The following is a 24,580-nucleotide window of genomic DNA, read 5'->3' as shown; positions in this document are numbered from 1 at the left end:
GCTTGGGGCATTTGGAGTGGTTAGTAGAATTAGCTTATGAGTTCATGATTTGGCCTCTTTGGAGAGTGTTTTCTTTTCTGAGGCCATAACCCAAGCCCTGAGGGCCTCAGGCACTGAATAGATGTGACACCTGTTAAGTGGAATTCAGGGTTAGAGGTGGAGCTTAGTTTAGCTATGGGCTGGAAGTTGACAGGGTCTTGAAGACAGTGGGCTGCCGATTCCAGCAGGTCAAAGGGAGTAAAATACAGATTGCCCAATATAATGATGCTGGGGTCTGGGAAGAGTCCCCTGCCTACAGGGGCAAAGCCTGTCTCAGGCCCTTTACACGCACTGTCCCACCCACCTGAAACGCTCACTTCTCTGTCTTGGCTGGTGGCACGTTTCCCCCTCAACAGCAAACCTGAGTGAGAATGGTTCCTTGCTTGATCTTTCTCCTGTCCAAGCCCAGTACCATGGAAGTTTCGAAGGCTTTGGCTGTGCCCCTAACCACCACGCCCACACACCATTCCTGGACACTGGTGCTTTTTCAGACTTCACAGTAGTCCGTCAAAGCCCCTTCAGACCTGCCCCACTCCTTCTGTACAGAGAGCCTGGAGCCCTCTGAGCCTGACATCTCCAGGCTAGAGCTTCCTCCTGTGCGCTCCCAGAGTCCCTGGGCTTACCTGTCACTGTACCTGCCTGCTGCTAGATCCGTACTGACTGGCCTGCCAAGGAGTTTAGGGTTATGCCTGGCATATGTAGATGCTCAGTAAAGTTGGAAGAGAGGAAGGGGTGGGAGGAGGGAAGGAGGGAGGGAGGGAGAAAGCAAGTATGACATGGAAGGGGAGGGGAGGGCAGGGAGAAAGGGATGAATGGAGGGAGGGAGGGAGTGGTGGCTACTGCAACCTGATCAACTGGAGGCCCAGCCATTCATTTATTAGGTCAGTAGGGTCCAATAGCAAATCAAGATCCCAAGTCCTTCCTTCCTAGCCACCCAGGGACTATCCTATGAAGTCCCCCACCTTACAGCACATTAAAGGCGCCACGATAATAATTTCTACTCTAAAATGCAAAAAGCTTATTTTTAAAATTTTTAAAATAATTCTTATGTTGACATTATTGGGCCACAAGTAACTGGACTAATGATCAGCTATGTTTTCTCCACAGTCAAGGCAGACTTGGGAAGTTTCACAAAGGGGAGAATCAAACCTAGAAATTATTTTCAAATGTAATGAAATTTTTATGAGCCTTAAGTTTAATAGTTAATGAAGTTAATGTTACAATGTGTTAGACATTTCATATAACATTTATTAATGCTGGCTTTCAAGTTTTCCTTTTGCATTTTAGAGGCAAAAGATGTCAAACTGGAAAGTCCTGAAAAGCTCTTAAACTGTTAGCCGGGGCCCTTCCTGGGGCCCTGCACCCCTGTTCACAGTCCTCTGGGGAGTCCTAGCTGGGACACCAAACTCGGCCTCTGGAGCTCAAGTGTGGTCAGGTGAAGGCAGTCACAAAAAATGGAGAAAGAGTAGAAGGGGAGAGGAGCAGGAGCGAGCTGGGCCTGGCCTTGGGTGGGCAGACGGCTGCTGTCGGGCAGGGGCCACCAGGACAAGGCTGGGCTCAGAGTCCTTCCCCAGCAGGCCCAGCTCACCCGCCTGCTCCCCTTCTCCAGTGCTCAAGGCTCCTGTAGCTCCCCCAACGCCCTCCTATGAACTCCGGTGCTCTCTGGTTCCCCTGGTGTTTCTCACACCTGGGTCCTTTCTTGGACTAGCAAACCTACCCTTCCAGTTCCAGCTCAAGTGGCTCCTCTGGGACACCTTTCTGAGTCTCTCCACGCCCCCATTTCCCTGGCCAACTCCACAGCCCCTTCCCTGATTTTCTGGACACTTTGTACATGCCTGGGTTTCACCTCTTAATATAGTAAAGAAGGATAGCATTTGAAATCTCCTGAGCTAGACTGTGAGCTCCTTGAGGGCAGCAGCCGAGTCTAGGATGCCACACATACCCCACACCTGGCATCAGGTAACTCTGAGGAAGTGTCTGAAGAAGGAACAGACAGATGAATGACTACTTGCCGGTCTGTCTTGGCTTGTCTGGGGTCATTTCTGGCCTGGCAGCGTGACTAATAGCCACTAGAGGGAAGCAAAGAGTCAGGAACAAGCAACAGGTGTGCACCTGGGCACTCAGAATGAGGCTGGCGAAGGTGTGGAAAGAGCTTGGAAGGAGCCCAGGCCAGAGAGCCACCAGTGGCTTAGGGAAAAATTCAGGCATGCGTGGGAACAGAGCTAAGAACAGAGACCCTCCTGAGCCCCGCTCAGGTCAGGGAGACACACAGGGTCCCATCTCCTGTCTGATACTCGAGTCCCCTCCACCAAACTCTCACAGGTTTCTGCTGGCCCCTCCCAAGCCTGTTTACTGCAGTGGGCTTTGTTCCAGCTGCAGGGGAGATTTTATATACAGGGCTGGAGAAGCTGTTTCTCTGATTCGTAGGCTAGTGCCAACCACTGCGCAGAATATATTTTACTCCTGGCTCATACACTGGAGGAGAGCTGAGAAAGACCTGAAAGATTACACAGGAGTCCTCGGCTGAGTTAGGCCAGGACCCTGCCTGGGGGTAGGGTCCCCAGCTTGCATGGCTCCCACAGCAGGTGAGACTCACAGTTCAGGCAGGGATGGTCTTGCTGCGAATAGAGGAAAGAGCTCCTCCTCTTCTGTTCTTCAGAATCTCCACACCCATCTCATCTCACCCAGCATCTGCATAACTGCACAACCATCATTTCCAACGGACCTCACAAGCTGAGGCAGGCTTGAGGAAGCCCAAGGGCTATGCATGCCACACCCTTCCCACAGTGCCCCTCGCTCCTCTTGGGCATGCCCACATGTCTTGGTGGGCCACACCTCACCCCATCTTCCTGGCCTGCTTCCCCACCTGTCTGCACAGGCCCTCACCCAGATGTCTTCTAGGCCTCCAAAAGTTGCCAACTCTAATCCTAAACTTGTCCAAGTCCAAAACCAAGTTCCAAGCCTACCCACCTGCCTCCTCTCCACGGGCTCCTGTTGCCTCTCCTGACCCCATTTAGTCAGCCTGATCTGCCAGGCTGCACTTCCACCTGCATGAACCCGTGCCAGGCACTAGACTCAGCCCACCCTGCCCCAGTGCCCTCGCCCGTTGTTTCCAGTTGCAGCCTGAAGACCGAGCTCAAGGGCCCCTTGTCAGAATGCCCTTTTAAACTGCACCAACCCCTGTACCTCTCCATTTTCTCCAAACTTATGACAGTCAAAGTCTGCACTCCCACTCCCACTTAGTAACGCTCTCTTTGTGACCACATCCTCCTCTAACTGGCTCTTCCATTGAGCCAGGGGCTCCGTGGCGTATGAGTTCTCCAGGAGAGCTCTGGATGTGAAAATTAAAATTAAAAAAAATTACAGGAGTTTTTATTACACCACTTAATGTTTGCATTTATATCGCCCCCATTGCAGATGAGAAAGAAACAAGGTCCAGAGAAGCCAGGCAACTAGCATGCTCCTGGGAAGCAGGATGATAATTCACAGCCAGGCAGCCTGGCTCCAGAAGCCATGCTCATGACCACCCAGCCTCCCACGACTTCGCAGCATGACGCAGAGTCCTGCTCCCAGTCCCCGGTCAGACCCAGCGTCCTTGGCTGCACTGTTGCAGCGCCAAGCTCACTGGGCCTCAGCAGACTGGGCTGAGCTTCCTTGGCAGCCCAGCCCGCAGCTCATTTTATTCCAGCTGCTGCTTCCTGAGTGCCACCAAGTTCTAGGAACTCTGCTAGGAAGCAAGAACACAGTAGGGAGCAAAACCCACACAGTCCTGATCCCTGTACTATCCTTATGAACCTCGAAGACCTCAAGGGAAGCCAGGGAAGGACAAGGAAGCCACTCTGAAATTTGCTCCAAAATGCTTAGGACCATGAATGACAAGAACAAGGTGCTCCAAAAAAGGAATGGGGATGTGTGTCCTTGGGTTTTTTTAAGCCATCTTATACATCATTTATTATTCATCTGTAAAACCAATTTTATAAGCACAAAAATTCTCAAATTATGTTACAGTTCATGTCTCATTACCATTTATGTTTAAATATTAACAGCAAGTTCTATTGGTGGAAGTCCTTTTTATTTATTCTTCTCGATTTTTTAAAGCTTTGATATTGGGTAAGATTTTTTTTTCACTTTACATTGTAGAGGGTAAAAAAGTAAACATATCCACCTCACTCAGGAACAAAAGTGCCTCCAAGTGCAATAGATCAACTAACGTGGATCTTCATTTCGACAGGTCCTTGTTTAGACGGCGTGTGTCTAACCCCTTGTCCCTGGAACCCGCAAAACCATTGGGTTACAGGCACAGTGAAATTAAGGTTGCCACCAGAAATAAGGTTGATAACTAGATGATTATCCTGGAGTATCAAGGTGAGCCCAGGCAATCACATGACTCTTTCTAAGTGGAGAGAAAGGCAGGGGAGAGAGAGGGCAGCATGGGAATGACTTGGCCCAATGTTGCCAGCTTTGAAGATGAAGTAATGGGCTCACAAGTCAGGGAAGGCAGGGAAGCATCTACAAGCTACAGAAAGCTGCACTTTGTGGTAATTTGTTATGGTAGCAACAGGAAACTACTACATTTAGGTCATGGGGACAATATGAGTAGGGGAAATGTAGAAGGAGGGCCAGGCAGGCTGGGCAGAGAAGGGCGGAGGGCTTTAAGCAGAAGCCAGAGGAGTTGAGGTGGGCAGGACAGGTGACTCATCCTTCCTGCAGGGGGGCCCTCCTCTCTGGCCCCAGCTGCCACTTCCTCCCTCACCCTCATCTCCTATTCCTTTAAGAGGTTAAAAGCCACGCCGATGCATAACTATTGCAAGGCAGCCGGAAGTGATGTCTGCTAGTGGAGGTAGGTAGAGCACCTGGAACCAGAGGCCTGGAGAGGCCCCTCAGTGCACAGGGCCGGGCAGGCCGCGAACCACGCTGCTTCTGCACCTGCTGCAGCCCGGGGATAGAGGATGATGACAATGTCAGGGCTTCCTGGCACTCTGGCCTAGTACCCTGAAGTAGGGATCAGTAAGGAGCTCACAGAGTGGATACATGATCCTGACTGGTTCCTCTCAAAGATGCCCACTTAGCTTTGTAGACTCACTAAAGCCAAAGGGCAGTAATCCCCCATCCTTCCCCTCCAGCCCAGAATTTTTAAGAGTTTCAAATGCCATGTCAATATCCATTAGGTTGCACAAATACCTTTAGGCAGGAATCAGGCAGGTAGTTACACCGATCAAGACACTATGGAATCTTTGGTGCAAAACTTTTGGCATTTGCTGAGAGCTGATGAAAACAAAATCTGAAAACTGTCTCCATTCCTAAGCTGATACAATAGCCGGGTTTGCTTTCTTTAATACAGCTGATCACGAAGAGCAAGGCAGAGTTTGCAGAGTTGCAGAGATGGAATCCAAATATCACAGAAGAACAGAAAGCCACCTTACAGACATAGGAATGCCCTAGAGCCAGAACCAGGGGTTCAAGCCCATGAGCTGACTTTAAATGTAGAACAATGTTATGTTTACTTTTCAGGCCTGGCGCTCCACTGCCCAAATGTGCCCTGGAGATAGTCCCTTCTTGCATGTCCCCAAAGCAGACATTAAAAATGGAAGCCTTTACTTCTAAATGGAAGCAGTGACAGTCAAACATTCCCCAAAGCCAATGGTGGGAAAAGCAGCTCAGAAAGTTCGATTCCCCCAAGGCTGTGAGCCTCCTGCCTCTAAGGGTGCCAATGGGCCCTCTGGGGTAAGACACAGGGTCATCATGTCACCTTTGGTGCGGTCACAAACAAGTGAATGCATCCTGGACTCAGAAGTCCAAGAGTTTAAGGAACAGAAACCTGAACAAGTACAAAGTTGAAATCCTAAACAGGCAGTGGTGTATTCCTGTCCTCACCCCTGGGTTTTCTGGCTCCTCAGCCACTCTTTTGCACCCTTCTCCCCTCCTAATGCATTTGAGATCCTTTTCGTGACGCAGACCTTCGCTGGGGCCTTTCCAGCCTATTGCACCCTCATAGTGCCTGGCACGTGCTAGGTCTCTTTTCCGTATATGTAAAGGTTCCACCAGTGTTGCCCTATAAAGAAAAGTGTCTATGGCGGGAGGCTTGTCTGGGATGTGATACAGTTAGGATCTCGAATGAGGAGATTGTTGTGGATTGTCCAAGCGATCCCTAAATTCCTGTGTATCGTTGTAGGAGAGGAGAGAGAGACCCAGAAGACACTGCCCAGAAGTGGTGTGAAGTTCAGACAGGGCAACGTCACAAAGGCCTGGCCCAGATGATGCCGTCCCAGCCAAGCAGCCACAAAGAGCTGCAAGAGGAGAGGCCTGGGCTTCTCCCTAGGGATTCCAGGGGGGCACAAACCTGCCAAACCTCAATTTTGTCCTATTGATACAGACTTCAGGCTTGGGGCTGTATAGTTGTAGGGAAGCAAGTTTCTACTGGTTTTTTTTTAGCACTGTTTGTGATAGTTTGTTATAGTTGCCAAGGAAACTAACACAGAGATCACTATAATTTTCCCTGCCATTTTCACTTCGCTAACACCCAGAAAAGAGACCTAGAATGTGCCAGGCAGGTGAAGGGTACAATAGGCAGGAAAGGTCCCAGTGAAGGCTCATTCACGAAAAGGATCCCAAATGTGTGAGGAGGGGAGGGAAGGGTGCAAAAGACAGTGGCTGAGGAGGCAGAAAGCCCAGCGGAGGCCACCTCACAAGGTTTTAGGGAGTGCACGTGCCTATTATCCCAGCACTGGGGAGGCTGAGGCAGGAAAATCACTGTGAGTTCGAGGTCAGCCTGGGTTGCAAAGTGAGTTCAAGCCCAGTCTGAACTGTATAGCGAAATCCTGTCTCAAAAAGAGAACAACAACAAAAACCAACCAAACAAAACAGAAGAAGAAGGAGGAGCTTTCCTTCCTTGAGAAGGAAAGGAGAAGGAGAAGAAGAAGGCAGCTTTGCAGGACAGATGATATTTGCTTCAGCCTTGAATGGTCATGGAGGGAAGTGATCCAACCAAAGGATGGGATGAGGGAGGTCACTAGCAACAGTCCATGGTGTGCTGAGGCCTCGGTGGATGGTCAGGGATGGCAAAGGCTGGGACAGAGAGCCAGAAAGACGAGGTGGAGCCAGGCCACAGTGATGCCTGAGGGCCAGGCCCAGGGTCCCTGTCTGTTGAAAGGGAGCCTTCTCCGTGCTGGAGTAATCTGCAAAGACAGTGTGCACAGGCCACCCAAGAAACAGGAATTTGGAAACATGCGGGAAGAGAGTCTCAAAGACATGAGAACACTGGCTTGGGTGCTGAAGGTGCTGCTGAGCTCAGATTCCTACCCCGACTCTGGCTGGGCCCTGGGTGGGGGAGGAGAGACAAAGCAAGGGACCAGCAAGAGGGAACGAGGGGGGAGGAGAGAGGGGGTGCAGAGGAAGAAAGAAAGGAGGCGGAGAGAGAAGGAAGAAGTTGGGGGCTCTCGGGCAGCAGGATCCCCTGCCAAAATTCTTGTTTTCTTCCTTCCACGCTGTGCAGCCTCCCTCTGTGCCAGGGGACAGAGTCCCAAGGGCCTTGTGGTTACTCCTGTCCAGCTGTTGCTAGCAGGCTGGGTTAGGCTGTGCCCTTGTTCAGTCTCGTGATTCCTGCTGCCACTATTAATGGACAAGGAGCAGCCATCCGTTCCCGCTGGGGGTTTGGGCAGCCCACAGCCATTTGTATGTGGAGCCTGGTAATTAAGGTTGGAGAAATCACAGGGCAGGAGGGCAGGCTCTGTTTGAATAAACTCAAGAAAGTTCAGCCGCTTCTCTGAACCTGGCCTCCTGGAGGTCCGCAGCAGGAAGCCGAGGGGGCCTCAGCCTCACCTACTAATGTGCCCTCGGGAAAGAGCCTGGTGCTACTGCTGTCTCCCCTTCCAACATCACCGAGAAGCAAGAGCTGACAGATCCAGAGAGCACGCAGGCAGCGCCGTGCAAAGCATGGATGCCTGCCGGGGGTCAGGTCCCTGCCTGCGAGCTGTGAAGCCTTGAGCAGTTCCCCGACCTCTCTGAGTCTTAGACCTTTTGAGACGTGGGGATTGAGCTCAATCCTGAACTTGTCCATAGAGTTGTTAAAGCGGAGGTTCTAGGGAAAGCACTTTGTATTCCAGGAAAAGCTACATAAATATGAGGGATCATTCGAGCTATACAGTGACATGCACACTAACTCAGTAAGGTTGGGCGTGAGAGGTGGGCTGGCAGCAGTGGTGGCGGTGGTGGTCTGTGACTGAGGAAGGACGCTGTGTGAGCCCTCACCTCGGGTTGCCTGGTGCATAGTATTTCCCTGGATCTGCCATGGGTGCATCCTCGCAGCTGCAGGAAAGGCAGAGGTTTGCAGGTGAGGCTGGCCCACCTCCCCAGCATTGGCAAGGCCCAGGGCGAGAGTACAAGCGCAGGCCATTTCCCATATGCCTCGTATCTAAGAGTCATAAATCAAGCTAACAAACCGTTAAATGAAATATGCTCCATCCGCCTACCTTGTTAAATCCATCTTTGATACAACTTGGAGGATTGGGTCAGAATTTAGAATTCTGGAGCTCCGTGGTGCTCTGTGCCAGGCTGTGCTTGCTGCCTAGGGACAGCCCACCCGGACTATGCCCACCTCAACTTCACTGTCCGCCATGCATATCTACTGCTCACATCTCAGCTCTGTCCACGTCCTCACAAGAGCCAGGCCCTGGCCTGTGGGGTACATACACAGGGGACGTGGGCTATCTGAGGGGGATGCCCCTGGAGAAAAGGCTGGAAGAGGCTCATCCTGACTAGGGTTGGTATCCAGGGTGGGCTGGAAGGAGGATATAAGCATGTCCCCTTGGGCCTGCAGGCTGATCCTGTGAGGGGGACACTCAGCAGAGTCAGGAGTTGCTCCTAGAACAACCTAATTCTACCTGGTTCCTAGTGGTGGCCCTTCTTCCTGCTTCCTGAGTGGCTCAGGAATAGTGTAGCCCCTACTTCTCAGAGATGCCATGAGGCTCCAAAGAGAAAGTGGTGGGCCAAGGGAAAGTGTGCCCAGAGAGCCCACTGCGTGTCAGAGAGGAGCAGGCCTGAGAGTGCCAGGAACTGGGAAACATGGTGTGGTCTCTGCAAGGGACACCAAACAAGAGGCAGCCCTGCCTCGAGAAGGAGGCAGAACAACATCTAACAGAGGCTTGCTCTCCCTTGATTTAAAAAAACAGTCTTTCAAAACAGAATCCTTTGAGTGCTGCTGTGTTAGTGCCCTTAACTCACAGAAAGCCAGTACCAGACGCATTGCCTTGTCCCCACCACGGACCCGGCACAGCAGCCCTCTTTCTAAATGTCTTGGAACTGATACTTCACCACCTGGAGGGAATTGGCTTCCAGTGGTGCTCAGTTCATATCAAGTGACACCTTCCACCCTGTCTGTCTTGAACACAGGCATGAGATGGCTGGGAGGCCCTCAGGGCTTCTGCAGGCTCGAGCTGCAGTTAGGAGGGAGGGGAGGAGGAGGAAAAAAGGGAAAGGGGGGCTGGTGACACCTCTCCTACAAGCTGGCCCTGCATCCCTCTGTGTTCTGATTCCATGTGACCAGCAAGGGGCTGCTTGAGTGACAGCCCGGGACCCCGCTCTGATGTCCTCCTCAGTGCTGTCATCACTGCTGTCCGGTCTCACTGCACACTCCGCTGCAGGACAGAGGCTGAGCAGACCTCCGCCTGATTCATTCAGCCTGCTCCTCAGAAGCCGCGGGGCCCGTGGGCTGTTGGCAGGATGTGCCCCCCAGAACCCCACCCACTGCCCGCTTGGAGATGCCGCTGATAGCGCAGACTCACCGGGCACCATCCCTGTCAGCGTAGGGGCTGAGTAGCTGCCCTGTCCGGCAGGGGGGACGTGCGGAGGGTACCCAGGGAGGGTCGTGCTTGCCAAGTCGCGTCCTAAGGAATAAAAGCAACAAATCACAGGGTGAGTATCTGCAGCCAGCTGCTTGTCCACAGCTCCCCTGACACGGCTGCACATTTGTCACACAGACGCTGACCGCTGACATGGCCCTGCCCGACTGCTTCTACAAGCCCATGCTCACACTCACCACCAGCCCTGCCAGCTCCACTCACTCAGCAGCAAGCCAGGGCTCTGCTCTGAAAACAGGAAGGTAGAGCGGCAAAGGTCCTGGCAAATGCCAGGGCTCTCTACCCACCCAGCTCCACTGCCACCAAGACATCTCTGATAGCACTGCCTTCAAAGACCAAGCTGTTCCCTTGCCCTCTGGACAACCAGCAGAGGGTGGGGCATCCCTGCCTCAGGTCCTCTGCCTCAGTCCTGGCCGCTCTCTGAAACCTTCCTTCCTGGTCCCAGAGCTGCTCTTTGTATAGTGAAGGAGCAGGAGGCACCTTCCTCCCTCTGCTCCCACCTCCCCAGCTTTGGACCAGGCACTCTGGCTCGTGTCCCCACCCGAGGCATTTTACAGGGGAGCAAACGCCCCAGGATTTACCTCTGGGAGCCCCATTCTCCCACGTGAACAGCATGCACTGGAGCTGTTCTGACTTCATGAGAGCCAGGATTAGACAGGAAACTCAAGCTGGCAGAACTGACCCTACTCACAAGGCACATTAAAGAAGCTTGCAGGCCCCTCCTGGGCCTCCCTTCTCATCTTCCGCTAACCCAACACCCACAGTCATTGGTGGCAACTCTTTCTCTCTAAGGATCAAGTCTTTGTATTCCAAGGCCAGAATGCCATAGACCTAAAAGTTTTGCTCAGTGAGTGGAAGAAGCAGCCCTGCTAGAGAAGTAGGAACTTTTAGGAGCCCATAACTGTTCCCTTCATCTGTGCTCAGGAATCAGGGCAAAAAGTGCCAGAGAAGAGCTTGCTGGCCCCAAGCCCTGCTTCCATTTTGCAGATGGAAAAACTGAGACCCGGCATAGAAGACAGGAGCAATTGACTCAGGTCCCACAGGGACAGAGGACAGAGAAGGTGCCTCTCTGTTCAAGTTCCCTAGCATCAGCCAGACCCTCCTCTGGCTTTGGGGACACTATGGTGGTGGTAGAGTACTCATGTTCACAGCCTCCTTCAGAGCAGTTGCAGCTAGAGAGAGTCGGGGGTCCTAATGGCATCTGAGGAAGCAGACTGAGCATAGTCTAAACACTAAGATCTGAGGTCACAGCGGCCAGACTGTGAGACAGGTAGGACAGCCAATGGCAGGGCTGCCCCTTCACCCATGTGAGGGAATCTCCCACCCCGGTCCCAGCCCAGGCTCACATTGCTGATGATGACAACGCGAATTAGGAACATTGACTCAGGAACCATAAGACACCAGACCCTCTCCTGGGTATTTTCAGTGTTAACTCCCTCAAAGCTCCACAGCCCTGTCAGGTGAGGTGCTGATACCATCTTCTCTTTACAACAAAATAAGACTTGTCCACGGCTGCACACTGCCTGCCAGAGATTCAAAGAGGAGTTACCCAGCGTCAAAGCCATGTGCCTTGCCGCTCCACTCTCCTGCCTTGCACATAGAACCGTCCCTGCTCTGGCCACAGGTCCAGAAGCTTCACTGCCTCGCAGCAGGGACACTGTCACTATTATTTGTTGGCTCCCTCTTGCAGAATTTTAGGGGTGAATGAGTTGGGGTAGAGACATCAAAGAGGGAGACACAGTCCTGCCTGGTAAAATATGGAAGGATTACCCTGAGGGAGCTGCCCACACAAGGGCCACACGCCTCCCGGCCTCCCAGGAGAAGACGGCCGGGGAGGGCAGGGGACTTGCCCACGGGAGCTGAGCAGAGCTGGGGCCAGGTCGGGCCTGGCATCCAGTTCTCCTGCTCCTTGGCAACGGTTCTTCTTTTAGCAAGGGCTGCCCTTTGGATTGTATTTGGTCAACAGTTTCCTCTATTGTGACACAGACCTTAAAACCTTGATCCCTCAAGCAAAGGTTCAGAAAATTAGAGCCTTACCAAAGCACAACGTAGAAAGCCAGATAAAAAAAGCAATAAAATGAATCGAGGGAAGAGGAGGAAGGACTTGATAAAGAAAAAGCAAAAAATAAGGAATTAGGAAACAGAAGAGCAGACAGAGAGTAAACACAACCAAGAATTGTTATTTGACAATACCAATAAAATAGATAAACACAGATCAAGATTTTTAGAAGGGGCCCAAATATCAAGATGAAGAATGAGAAGATATAACCAGAAATATAGATGAGACAATATTAAAAAAAAGAAGAAAATATACTCCATACTAATAAATGTGGAAATCTCAACAAAAGGTGCAATTATCTGGAAAACTATGTTATCAAAATTAACTCAAGAGCAAGTAATAAATAAATAAAATAACAGCACAGAGCTAGGCCTGGTGGTGCATGCCTGTAATTCCAGCATTCGAGAGGCTGAGACAGGAGGATTCCACACTTTTGAGGCCAGCCTGGACTACAAAGCAAGTTCTTGGTCGGCCTAGACTACATGATGAGACCTTGTCTCAAAAAACAAAAATAACAGCCTAATAACCTTGGAAGAAAGTGAAAAAATGCCTTTTTAAAAATAAGTATGTCAACCATTTAACTTCTTGGGTAAGGTTTTTTTTTGTTTTTGTTTGGGGCAAATCTTTTCAATCTTTTAAGGGACATATACTGCTGTTATTAAACTTTCCTAGGATATAGAAGTCCAAAAACTTTCCTAGGATATAGAAGTTCAAAAACATCTTCCTAATCCATTTCACCAACTTAGCATAATCCTGATATAAGAACTTTCTATGATGCTGCAAACCCCAATGCACACTCTTGTAAAAATTAAACAAAATGGATCAAAGACTCAAATGTAACCACTAAAACTATAAAATTCTTAGAAGGAAAATAAGGCATAAATATTCATGATTTTGGATTAGGCAATGGTTTCTTAGATATGACAAACGACAAAGAAAAAGGAACTGAACTTCATTAAAAAACTTTTGTGCTTCAAAGGACACCATTTAAAAAGTACAACGATGACCCACAAAATAGGAGAAAATATTTGCAAATCATGCATCTGATAAAGCACTTGTACCTAGAATATATAAAGAAGTCTTACAGCTTAATAATAAAAAGGCTAATGAACCAATTTAAAATGAGCAAAGAATTGGAATAGGTATTTGTCTAAAGAAGAATAAATGAAATGGTCAGCAAGCATGTGAAAAGATGTTCACTGTCATCAGCCAATAGGGAAACACAAGTCAAAACCACAGTGAAACATCACTTCACACTCACTACAACGGTCATGATAAGGAAGAGAGATTGGAAAAGTCTTTGGCAAAGATGAGAAATACTGGGACTCTAACACATTGCCAGTAGGAATATAATATGGTGCGGCCACTCTGGAAAAGTCCAATAGCTTCCCAAAAAGAGGAACTGTAGGATTATCACAGGATCCAGCATTTTTACTCCCATGTGTATCCCAAGAGAAATGAGACCAAATGTCCACACAACACCTGATACTCCAACGTTACAGCGGCTTTCTTTATAACAGTCTAAAAGTGGAGACAGCTGAAATATCCATCATCTTATTAGTAGATAAAGAAAACAGAATATTTGCCAATATCAAGGCATAAAATATCAGCACACACTATGACATGGATGCACTTGAAATGATTATGCTGAGTGAAAAGAGCCAATCACACACAGCAACATATGTAGGAATCTGTTCCTGTAAAGCACCCAGAACGGCAAATCTTCAGAGACAAAAATCTTCGTGGTTGCCAGGAGGTTGGGGTACAGGACAGTAGGAAAGGGGGCTGCTAGTGGGTGTAGGACCCTTTGAGCTGTGTTATGAAGTATTCCAAAGTGTGTGTGGCCGCAGTTGTACAAATTTGTGATTATACTGAAAACCCCTGAATTGTACGTACACTTGAGAAGGATAGATTTTATGGTACATGAATTACATTCCAGTAATTCTGCTCTTTGAAAAATTGTCATCTATTATCACCATCATCTTGAAAAAGAATGGTAATCTGACATCAAGAATACTGGCATGGTATACTGTTAAATACGTTTTTAAGCTACATAAATTTATTTTTATGGGAAAAAGAATTTGATAAAAAAGCAGTTGACACATAACAAACAAAACTGTTTGGCTGATAAAAACAGCACAGAAGCAAGTCAAATGACAAATGATGAACAACAAACTGGGAGAAATTATTTGCAGCATGTATCATAGATAAAGGATTATTATCCCCATGTATCTTGAACTTATAAAAATTGAAGGGAAAAGACCAAAAATAATGTCACAGAAAAATGGGCAAAGTACATTCTGAACATAAACCCTTACTCTTTCCACATATAGACTCCACCAAAAGTGCATACACTCTCCAGGAAAAGGAAAATAGTGTGTTTTCAACAGATGGTATGACCCTCATCTGGGGAACCCTGGAGGATGTCGAACATCACAGAAGCCACTACTCTGCCGATCCCTAGGGAAGAAGCATGTGCAGCAATCTCAGTGACCAAGGTACCAAGCAGCAATTCGCCACACTAATCAATGCCTGGGAGCTAATGGCCACCACTTTGAGCATTAAAGTGCAATTGTAGAGGCCAAAGCTAACTTATTAATCTCATGGTATCTCAATAACTTAATGTTAAAATATGTATACAAGTTTTTCCTCCCCTAAAGTGTATATATATTTTTGGTTCTCTCTCTCTCTCTCTCTCTCTCCTTCCATCTCCCTCCCTCTTCATATGTATGATATCCTTAAATTATTTGGAAAGATATTTAATTTCATTATATACTAGAAGTGCAAATTAACATGGGAAATTTGGCAATATCTAATAAAACTACATGCATTTACCCCGTGAATCAGCAATCCTGTTTATAGAGACTTATACCTGAAGATGCATACACCTCAAACAATATCAAATATAAATATACAAGGTTTTTCACTGCAGCTGCACGATCTATAACCACAAAATATCAGGAATTATCTAAATGTCAAAACATAGGAAATTGGCCAACCCTGTGCACCATGGAGGACTAGGCAGCTGTACAAAAGGAGGAGACATCAGTAGGCCAAAGTCTGGGAAAATGAAGCCCAGGAGCTAAACACTGACCTCCCCAGCCCTCTACAGTAGGTTTCCATTGCCCACAGGATCACAGGTCAGAGCCCTCAGAGATGCCCAAGGTCAGGTTCTACTAATGACTCATGGAAAGCCTTGGAGGAACAACCATAAGAAAGGAGCAAAAGCAGCCCATTGATCCCTGGAGATATGTGCGTTTGGGGTGCTCAACAGATGAGTGGTACCATTAGGCGGGTATTGGTATTATGCCCATTTGACAGAAGAGGAAATGAAGGTGCAAACCTATCGATGTGCCCCATGTCACACAGCTGATAGTAAGATTCTGTGTAGCACCTACTGGGTGCACCATGGCTCAACACAGAGCTGTGTTCTAAATACTATTTACTGTGCTTTGTAGATACTGTCTCAACCTCAAAATCTCTCTAAAACAAGTTCTATTGTTATCCTCATTTTACAGATGTGGAAACTAAAATGCGGAGAGATTAAACATCTGCCCAGGTTCCCACATTTAGTGAGAAATGGAGCCACATCCAAACCCAGGCACTCTGGCACCAGGTCTGCCACATTCCCCCAGCACATGGGGCATTTGTCCACTCCTGTCTCTGGAGGTCCCTAGACACCAACATGAGCTCCCATCCTCCCTCTCTTGTCTTGGCCCAAGACGTAATAGGTGCCCAGAAAACATCTGCCAAGATGACAGTAATCAGGTGGTGTGGTCCCATCACCTGAAGGAATCATGGGCCTCGTCTCACCAACATCTCAGAAATACCCTGTCACGAACGCCAATAACAACTGGGCCTGATTTATCAATTCCTGCCTAGACACAGCCTCTTCTCTTCCACGCAGCCCATTTCTAGGTAAGCTCGCTGTATGTGTACTAATGGGGGGGATGTGAATCCAATTAACTCCAAATTTAGCTCATAATGAACTTATCTCATTTTGCTACCAGCTCGGTTCTCATCGTGTGGCAGTAATTAACCACTGGGGGTTGTCACTCCCAGACACATGACACGGAGGTCCTTTAGCCCCTCGCTTCAAACCCTTGCAGAATTCATTACCCTGACAGTATGAAAGCCCTTCACTTTGATTACCAGAGGCACCAACCAAATTTCCCCTTGCCTACCTGACTGTGAGTGTGAGTGAGAGAAGGAGGAATCGACCCACTAGAGAAGCCATTAATTACTGTGAATGAGCTGCGGGGGTGGGGGCAGGAAGTTGGCGATGGTTCGATGGCTGGAGAGGGCTCCGGCCTTGACAGCCTTGGATGGGAGGCTTTGTCCAGAGGACTGAGGTCTCTGTGCACAAGGCCCACATCATGTGGGAACATGGAGGAGCTGGCTGGGAAAGACAGTCCTTCACAAACCAGAGATCAGCTCTGCTGGGGACTCAACACACAGGAAGCCTGCACACCCCAGGCAGCAGGGACTTGCTGTTCAACCTTGAACAAACCCTGCCTCCTTTCGGGCCCAGATTTTCCCACCTGAACACTCGAGAAGGGGCCACACATTGTCTCTAGGGATCGTTTCCAGTCCCTAGCGCAGCAGCATCTTCCTCTCCGTGCTGATGGAGAGGGGGCTGGTGCTGGCCACTCAGGGGATCTGGAAGAACCTGCCCTGGGCTTGGGACTCCTGTGCGCAGTGCTTGACTCCTGGGAGCACCTGCACTGAACCCTTGGGAAAGGAGGCCAAGGAGGCATCAGCTTTCCATGGCTTTGGGAAAGGAGCATCTTAAAGTAGCCGGGGCTGTAGCCTGCACGCCACTGCCAGAGGCCTCTCACCGAACAGGACCCATGTGAGCAGGTGCCGGTGCCTGGCCTAGGACACAGCCCCTTCTCAGCTCTGGCTGGTTTTTAAAACATGTGTGAGACCTGGTTTTGTTTAACTTTTTGTTATCTGAGAATCTCAACTATGTGAAACTAATAACTCATCCAGTTTTTTAAAACATATACATTGAAGGACAATTATTTTAATTCTCCAAATTAGCCTCCAGACTACCCATTTTCCACTGTTATTTATTCTCAGAGCTCTCCAGTCCCGTTCTGACCACCCCACTGCCAGCATCAGCTTCCACTGCTGCCAGGCCTGGCTGAGGACCTGAGCTGTCCTGTGCCTCCCAGCAGGTAACCAGCCTGCAGCCTGCAGGGTGGAAGCGCTCATTGCAGGGAGTCAAAGTACTACACTTTGGGAGGTGGCTCCGGGAAGCAGAGGCATGGACGACGGAGCCAGCTCCCAGGGACCAACCCAGACCTTCTGCCATCTTTTTCATCTCTGGGTGACAGTTCCAGCCTCCGCTGTACTCTGCAGTCCCCACGCTCCTCCTCACTCTCTATCCCCTCCTCCAGGGCACTGCTCTAAGTCATTCTTCCCAGGCCTCTCTGCCGTGTCCTGCCCCAAGGTCCGCTCTGGACTCAGCAAGGCTGCAAAGGCAGCTTCTGTCTTGGTTCAAACATTTGCCCAGAACTTCAAACACTTCTGCTTCTGAGATGCGTCCGTCACCTTCTCAGGGGACCCCTTCTCACCATCATAGAACCCCACTAAACTTTTTGCAAGTTAAGAAATACAATTTAAACAAGAAACAACCAGTAGTGGCCTACAAAACTGTGGGGCAGGTCTCAGTGCAGACCTGTGCTGGGCATGCTCCTTACTGTTTAACTAGAGCTCAGGCCCTGGGAAGCTATGGGCTCATGTGTAGATTCCTACCAGGTTTGAAAAATAACCTCCAAAGCTTGGGCTGCAATTTCTTCAGGACATTAAGCAATACTGTTTCTAGTCTCATAATCTTATTCTAACATTTTTAATCAACTTTTCCCAATACAACCCGATTTGAAAAAAATAATTGTTCCTCAAATGCTCTTGAAACCAGTTTTGTCTTTTTATAGGTTTCTTCGCTAACAAATGAAGTTAAGTCTCATTCTATAGATTGTCCACTTTATATTTATGCAGGATTATGCTAGGGTCTGGATAAGTGTCCCTGTGATAAAGTGGACCACAGTGGGACACCTTATACCTGGGGTGGTGCCCTTACAGGGGACTGTGGGATCCTGGTCTCTGCCTTCTATTTTTTTTTTTCCTGGCTCATGAAGTAACCAGTTTGCCCCACCCTGGACTCCCAGCAGGGCCAGCTGTAACAGCCTGCCTACCTCTGCTGCAGACAGTGGACAGGCTACTTGCAGACAAGCTGCCTCCAATCCTCACTGCAGGTCTGGCAGGCCCCTCACACTAGGCTGGCCAGCCGTTAGCCTGGGTGGGGTCACTTACTTAGAAACAAGAACTCAACATTTATTTTCCCCAAATTGCTGAATTCCTACTTTGAACCCATTCTGTCTCTAGTTGGCCTGGCTAAAGATCTAATCTGGATTTGTAGTCAGGAAGACAAATCTGAGAACTTAGTACTGTTTATTATACCATCATCAACCTTCTCCTTTCTTCCTTTGAAGGGATCTCATCTTATTTCCTCGGAGTCAGGGAGCTATCACACTCAGCCCCAGCTCAGTATTGAGAACGTGCTTGTATTTTATCTGCCTGGCATTTTAGAGCAGATACTGAGGCTCAGTCAATATTTTCATGTATATTTGTTGCATGATCTTCCTCGAACTAGGAACTGTTGATTCAGTGCATACACTCGCACGTACACACACACACACACACACACACACACACAACAAAAACCAGGTTCCAATCAGCAAGGCTGCAAGGCAGCTCCACTACACGGATGGCTTCAGGCCTTCCTCCCAGGACTGACCGCACCTGTCCAGGAGCAGGAGAAAGGCAGTGTTACAGCAGGAGGGTCAGCAGGGCAGCCGGGGCTAGCTCATGTCTTCACTCATTCTTTCATTCACTCACTCATTCTTGTATCATCTGACATCTAAGTTCCAGGCACCATACTGAGTGCTCCAGAGGACCCAGAAATAGATAACAGTAATAATGATAACTCAACAATCACTGCCATTTACACAGTTCGCTGTTCGAAGAGCATCTTTTTAAGCATCATGGCCACTGTGGGAGATACAGCCCTTCACAATGCCCCATGTGCAGATACGGTACCCAGCTCATAGCAAGTAGAGCTGGTGTCTACAGAAATTCTGACCTCAGAGCCTGCACGGCAGCCTCTCCCACATGCCCCACATATCTCCAACATATCTCCAACAGGTGAATCAAAAATACAAAACGAACCTCCCTGGTGACCAGTAATTCTGCTTCTATCTTTGCTAATACCCAGAAAAGGACACCAAGATTTATATCCAATGGGATGGCTTATGCAATCCAGTTGCCTGTTGTAATGGACAGAATAAGTAAATTATGATACTTCCCTACAGCGGAATATTACACTGTTTTGAAAAGCAGTGAGGTAGATTTGAATATGGAGATTGTGGAAAGATCTCCAGCATAATTTACTAAGCAAATAAAGCAAAGTGCTGAAGAATATTGTGTGCAGTGTGATCCTCGTGCACTAGTAAAAATATGGATCAAATCTAATAGATGACTAAAATGTCCCTGAGAGTGCATGCAGACACTATTCACTCTGAGGAGGACCTTGGATCTCAGAGTCCTGAGGCTAGGGAAAGGATATTTATTTTTCATTTCATTTTGTCTGTATAGTTTGAATATTTAACCACATGCATGCATTACCTTCTATTCAAAATTAACATTATGACTTTAAATTAACTTCTTAAGAGCCAGGAAGAATCTGTGCCCTAAGGGGTTCACTCATAGTCTACAAGGGGAGATGATAATGAATCCATGATGCTGGAGGAGTGAGGTTCTTCCCTGTCCCCTGATCTTTGGCCAGGCCTGTCCTTTTGTTTTCCAGGACAGCATCATGACACCAGGAGCACTGTGGCCAAGCTGCATATTCAAAGCTCAAGGTCCCACCAGGCGTCTGCCAGGCTAGCACCTAACCCTGAGCAGAGGCCTGCTCTGTCTGTCAGAAATGCAACATGCAACAATCTCAGTCTGGCTACGAGGAGCCAAAGGTAGACATGAAGTGCGTCCCAGAGTCCCTCCTGGCACCAGCACAGCAAGCCTGATCTTCATCTGCACATGGTTTCAATACGCTCAGTAGCTCAGATTCCCAGCCCTCCACTTTATTTAAAGAAACAAAAAGCAACATCCAAAGTGGGAGGAAAAACTTCTAAAAGCCAGACAAACTGACATTAGAAAAAAGTATGAGACACAAGGACAGAGATAGAAAAACAACACAAACAGACACAGGGAAGTCCAGTAGTCTGGACAGGTGGTGGCAGTGCAGATCTCCAGGGACTTCACCCCTGTATCAGGAGGGTCAATAACAGCTGTTCACAAAGAAGAAGCTGTGTTGTGTATCAGAGAAAGTGACACATGGCCCTCCCGCATGATTATGTACATCTCTTATCCAAGAAGCTGGTATGACAACCAGTGTCTGCTAAAGCCATGTAATTATAATTAGAAATGCCCAATCATCCTTCTCAGTCCAATGGTCCCTGGGAGACGCTGAGACTGCTGGCCAAGACCCATCTCGTCCCTACTCCTGGTCACTGTGCCCAGACTTGCCAGCTGGCCGGAGGGCATCAGACATCTTTGCCATGTGATGGTTCAGAGTCAGAGTCCAGGTGTGGACTGGAAATTGTGTGTCACCCAGTCAGTGCTTCCTCCCGGGGCTGACAGCATTTCCACATGTTCCCCCGGCATTCTTGCCCATCCTGGATAGAGGCTTCCCATCCTGGATAGAGGCAAAGCACTCTTCTCAAATCCAACGGCTGGGCAAGTCCACCTCCTGGGGGAAGTATTCCACACAAATCAGTGCATGCTAAATGAAAACCAATTGAGTCCCTAAATGAGTACAGAGAAGCATAGAGTTCTTGTGAAGTGGCCTAGATCTGGGGACTTACATCTTTGTAAAAGGAGACAATGTGGCATAACAGGAACACGGGCCACAGAGCTGTCCATCTCCGATTAGACCCTGGCTCCACATTTGCTAGCTGTGTGATTTTTGAACAAGTTGCTTGGCCTCTCTGTGCCTCAGTGTTCACATTTATACAATGAATGTAGCCTCATCTTCCTCATAGTCTGCTGGGTTGCATTAATTTCAAGAAGCCCCTAGCACTGGGCCTGGCTCAGAGGGCATGCTCAGTAAGCTGCTTGTCAACTGTGATTCCCTGGATCCACAGCCTTAGTCCAGTCCAAAAGCACAGCCAGACACAGCTCTGAAAGCGCTGTTCATACCACGCTGCTGTCAGGAGCCTTCCAAGGCTCTCACTACTCACATGGCAAAGCCCACACTCAGCTAAAACACAAGGGCTCTAGAGTCTGCCGCCCCAGCCCAAACTCCGCCACTTACCAGTTGCATGACCTTGGGCAAGTGTCTGCCTTCTTCTCCTCACCTGTCTAACAGGGCAGAGGGACAGTTCCTCGTTGGTGGGGAATGAGGAGGCTGCCAGCACACCTGGACAGCACTCACCTGGACCCTCCCTCGTGCTCTCAGCGTTTCCTCCTGCCTGCCTTGGTTTGTGTTCCACTTCTCCCAGCTCCAGGACCTACAGCGAAAGCTGAGGAGAGCAGGAGGAAGCAGTGCGGTGCCCTCGTGGCCCCGCTGGAGTACACACGAGGATGGACAGCAGCAGTGGCGCTGCTGGGTTCCTTCCAGTTGCCGGATGTCCTGTCCCACTTAGTCACCAGGAATTATTAGTACTGTTATTGGGAGGCAGAGCCCAGGGATTAAGAGGAAAAATTCCAGCAGCTGGCTGCACAGATTAAAATAATCAACCAGCTTATAAACCCAGGTAAGCCTCAGCTCCCTCATCTATAGAATGGTGCCAACAGTGGCCCTCCGTGGACTGTCGAAAAGGCCTTAAGACTTTGCTGCAGTGATGCACTTACAAAGGTGTGTGGCGCGTGAAAATGCTCCCAAATGGTGGCTAGTCCTGCTTTTACTCCCAAGCCACAAAGGAGGCAGCTATGCTGAGAGAGCTTTAAAACTGTACCCAAGGTTGCATAGGCAGAAAATGGCCCAACCGGGGCAGGATTAGAAATTCCACTAGCTCGTGCTCCTAACCACCAGGTTTGCCTGACCAAGACTCTTTGTGGGCTTAAATTCAGGGTGCGCCAAGTACGACTAAGAAGTAAGGTCAGGGCTGCAGCACCAAGGCCAAAGCCCTGTGATGCACAGCCAGCCCGGAACTGGACATCAGGAGGCCTTCTGCTTCCTTACCGTGCCTGAGGCAAGCCCTCTCCCCTCTCTCTGAACATTTTCCCCCAAGGCCACCCACCTGAGGAGAGATTAGAAAATGCTACAAAGGTGTGAGAACTGACAGCTCATCCATTCTAAGGAAAATGTCAATAGGTCAATGTCTGAGCCTCTAATAGGCTTCTCATCCTTTGCAAAGGGACTCAGGGTGTCCCCATTCTAACTTCTGCTCCTCTGGCCAAATGCAGATGTCACAGAGTCAGGCCAGGAACCAAGGAAGCCCAGCCAGACAAAGCTGATTTTGTGCAACACCGGCTCCCACCCCCGATTGTCTTTCCAAATCAAATAATGAAGCCAATATTAGTAACCAACCGGTGGGGAGGCCCCCATGAGACAGCAGGGTTGGGCAGGTGTGCTGCTTGCCAGGGAAAACCAAGCCCACCCCGCAGAGGTACCTCCCAGGGTGCACAGCAAATTAATGTGCTGCAGAAAACATGCATTAAATTGCACTACTGGGCTGGCGCTGCAGGCTGCCAAAGTGCTCCCTGCCCCTCCCCTCGCATAGAAGCAGGGTCAGGTACCAGGGCACAACTATTGTACAGAATTGCTGGCTGCTTCTGAGAGCCCAAGCACAGCTCAGGAGGCTCTTGCTTTCAAGCCACTGCTGGTTCTGGTTCTCACCTTCTCTTGTAAAAGCCATCCAATCAGCCGTGCCTCCTTCTCGAGATATCAGGACCCCCACACGGGATTGAAGAAGTGAAAGCTCTTCATACAGTACAGGATTGGTGGTCTTTTTAATAGGAAACATTGTAAGGGCTCAAGTGTAGGAGTCAGGTAGGCCTGGGATCAATTTTCTGGTTCCTCATCCTCTCCATACCCACAGTGGGGAAAGTTTTTGGCTCAAAGAATCAAAAGGTCCTCCCCAAGGTCTCCATCCTAATATGCAGCAAAAAGAAGACCTGAGATTCAATTCCTGCAGTTGGACCGCAGCCTTCTTGGAGGGGGAAGTACCAGGCTCAGGCCCCAGTAGCACAGTTCCTTCAAGAGGTGCTAGAGAAGGGCTGGGGTGGCGTGAGAGCAGGTAGATGTACACAGTATCCAACCGGCTGCCTTCCATCACTCCAGGGGTTAAGCTTTGAAGGGAAGATGCACTTGGGGCTGAGTATGAGCTTCCTCAGGCAGAGGCAGAGGCAGAGGCAGAGGCAGAGGCAGAGGCAGAGGCAGAGGCAGAGGCAGAGGCAGAGGCAGAGGCAGAGGCAGAGGCAGAGGCAGAGGCAGAGGCAGAGGCAGAGGCGAGGTGTAGCAGTGGCTGGGGTGTAAGGTAGGAGTACTGGGTCCCAGCGGGAGAACTGAGAGAGAGGCTGGGAAATTACATGTCTTATGAGCTACCTCTGCAGAGGAGTGAAAATTTCTGCAGAATCAGGAGTCACCAGAGCCCCGTGGCTGCCAAAGCTCAGTCCAGAGGGTCCAGAGCTTCCTCCAGAACCCCACTCTCTCAGCCAGGGAACATTACTTCCAATTAATGTACATAAAGCTTCCAGGAAGGTCCTATCCAAACAAAAGTTTCCCTGGCAATTTGCTTTTCTAAATCTCCATTGTTGTTGGAAAGTGAGCAGTTTCTAACTCTGTAGTCGTGCCCCGCCCCCGGAGGCAGTGCCCTGTCCAGGGATCTGTGCACAGCCAGGCCTAGGTCCTAAGCTGCCCTTCAGCCTCACCCGAATATCCTTCACTATTCCTTTCCTGCCCTTTCCCTCTCTCTTCACAGAACATCCTCAGAACATGCCCCAGAAGTGGGCTCTCGGTCTTTTCCTTCCAGTGGTCCAGAGCAACAACTCCTTGATGAAGCAGAACAGAAAGCTCACTTTCTGAGCAGATCTAAGCATGCCAGTGTCTTGGGTGGAGCCAACAGGATGTCTGGTGCCTTCTTCAACCCACTGGACAGGAGCAGGCGGGATGAAACACACCGGAACCAGAAGTAACGGCATTCACCACTGAATTTCTCCCTCTGTGCTACCAACAAATAACTACACTTCATTGAACCTCACTTTACATATCAACAAAATGGGAATATCGCCCTGCTTACCAGTGTTCCTTCATCTGCTTAACAGTGTTCCTGAGCTTTGGAAGTAGAGGAGGAAGAAGGAGGAAGAAGGCAGATCCTTCTTGTGAAACAGCAAAATGGAAACACTGAAACATACAACCCAATGTAGCATCCGCTTGAGCGTTGAAGCTCACCAGGCCAGTACTCCATCCCAGAGCCTGTAGACTAACTGCTTGCAAGACTTCAGGTGGATTACTTAATTTTTACCCCTCAGTTTCCTTTTCTCCAAAATGGAAAGAATAGGGCCTTTCCCCAAGGGTTGTTTGAGGTCAAAACCACATCACAAGGAAGAGCGAGCCACATGG

The 24,580-nt window shown here is 49.2% G+C and overlaps 1 protein-coding gene across 4 annotated transcripts in view; it reads right to left on the bottom strand.

Annotated features, from left to right (window-relative positions):
- Nucleotides 1-24,580, bottom strand: part of Pax5 (paired box 5) — a 177,907-nt gene that overhangs the window by 34,597 nt on the left and 118,730 nt on the right. For 3 of the 4 annotated variants that reach the window (XM_063225330.1, XM_063225337.1, XM_003470877.3), the window contains one exon: nucleotides 9,819-9,920. In XM_063225330.1, coding sequence (XP_063081400.1) covers nucleotides 9,819-9,920 — 102 coding nt within the window. Of the gene's footprint in view, nucleotides 1-9,818; nucleotides 9,921-18,420; nucleotides 18,760-24,580 lie in introns of those variants that run through there. The other variant, XM_063225335.1, reaches the window with a different exon arrangement.

This window comes from Cavia porcellus, unplaced genomic scaffold (genome assembly GCF_034190915.1).
Source record: "Cavia porcellus strain 051 isolate PalLab524CR breed Dunkin Hartley unplaced genomic scaffold, mCavPor4.1 scaffold_1, whole genome shotgun sequence".
In the NCBI taxonomy this organism is placed as follows: Eukaryota; Metazoa; Chordata; class Mammalia; order Rodentia; family Caviidae; genus Cavia; species Cavia porcellus.
This window is presented reverse-complemented; position numbering and strand designations above follow the sequence as displayed.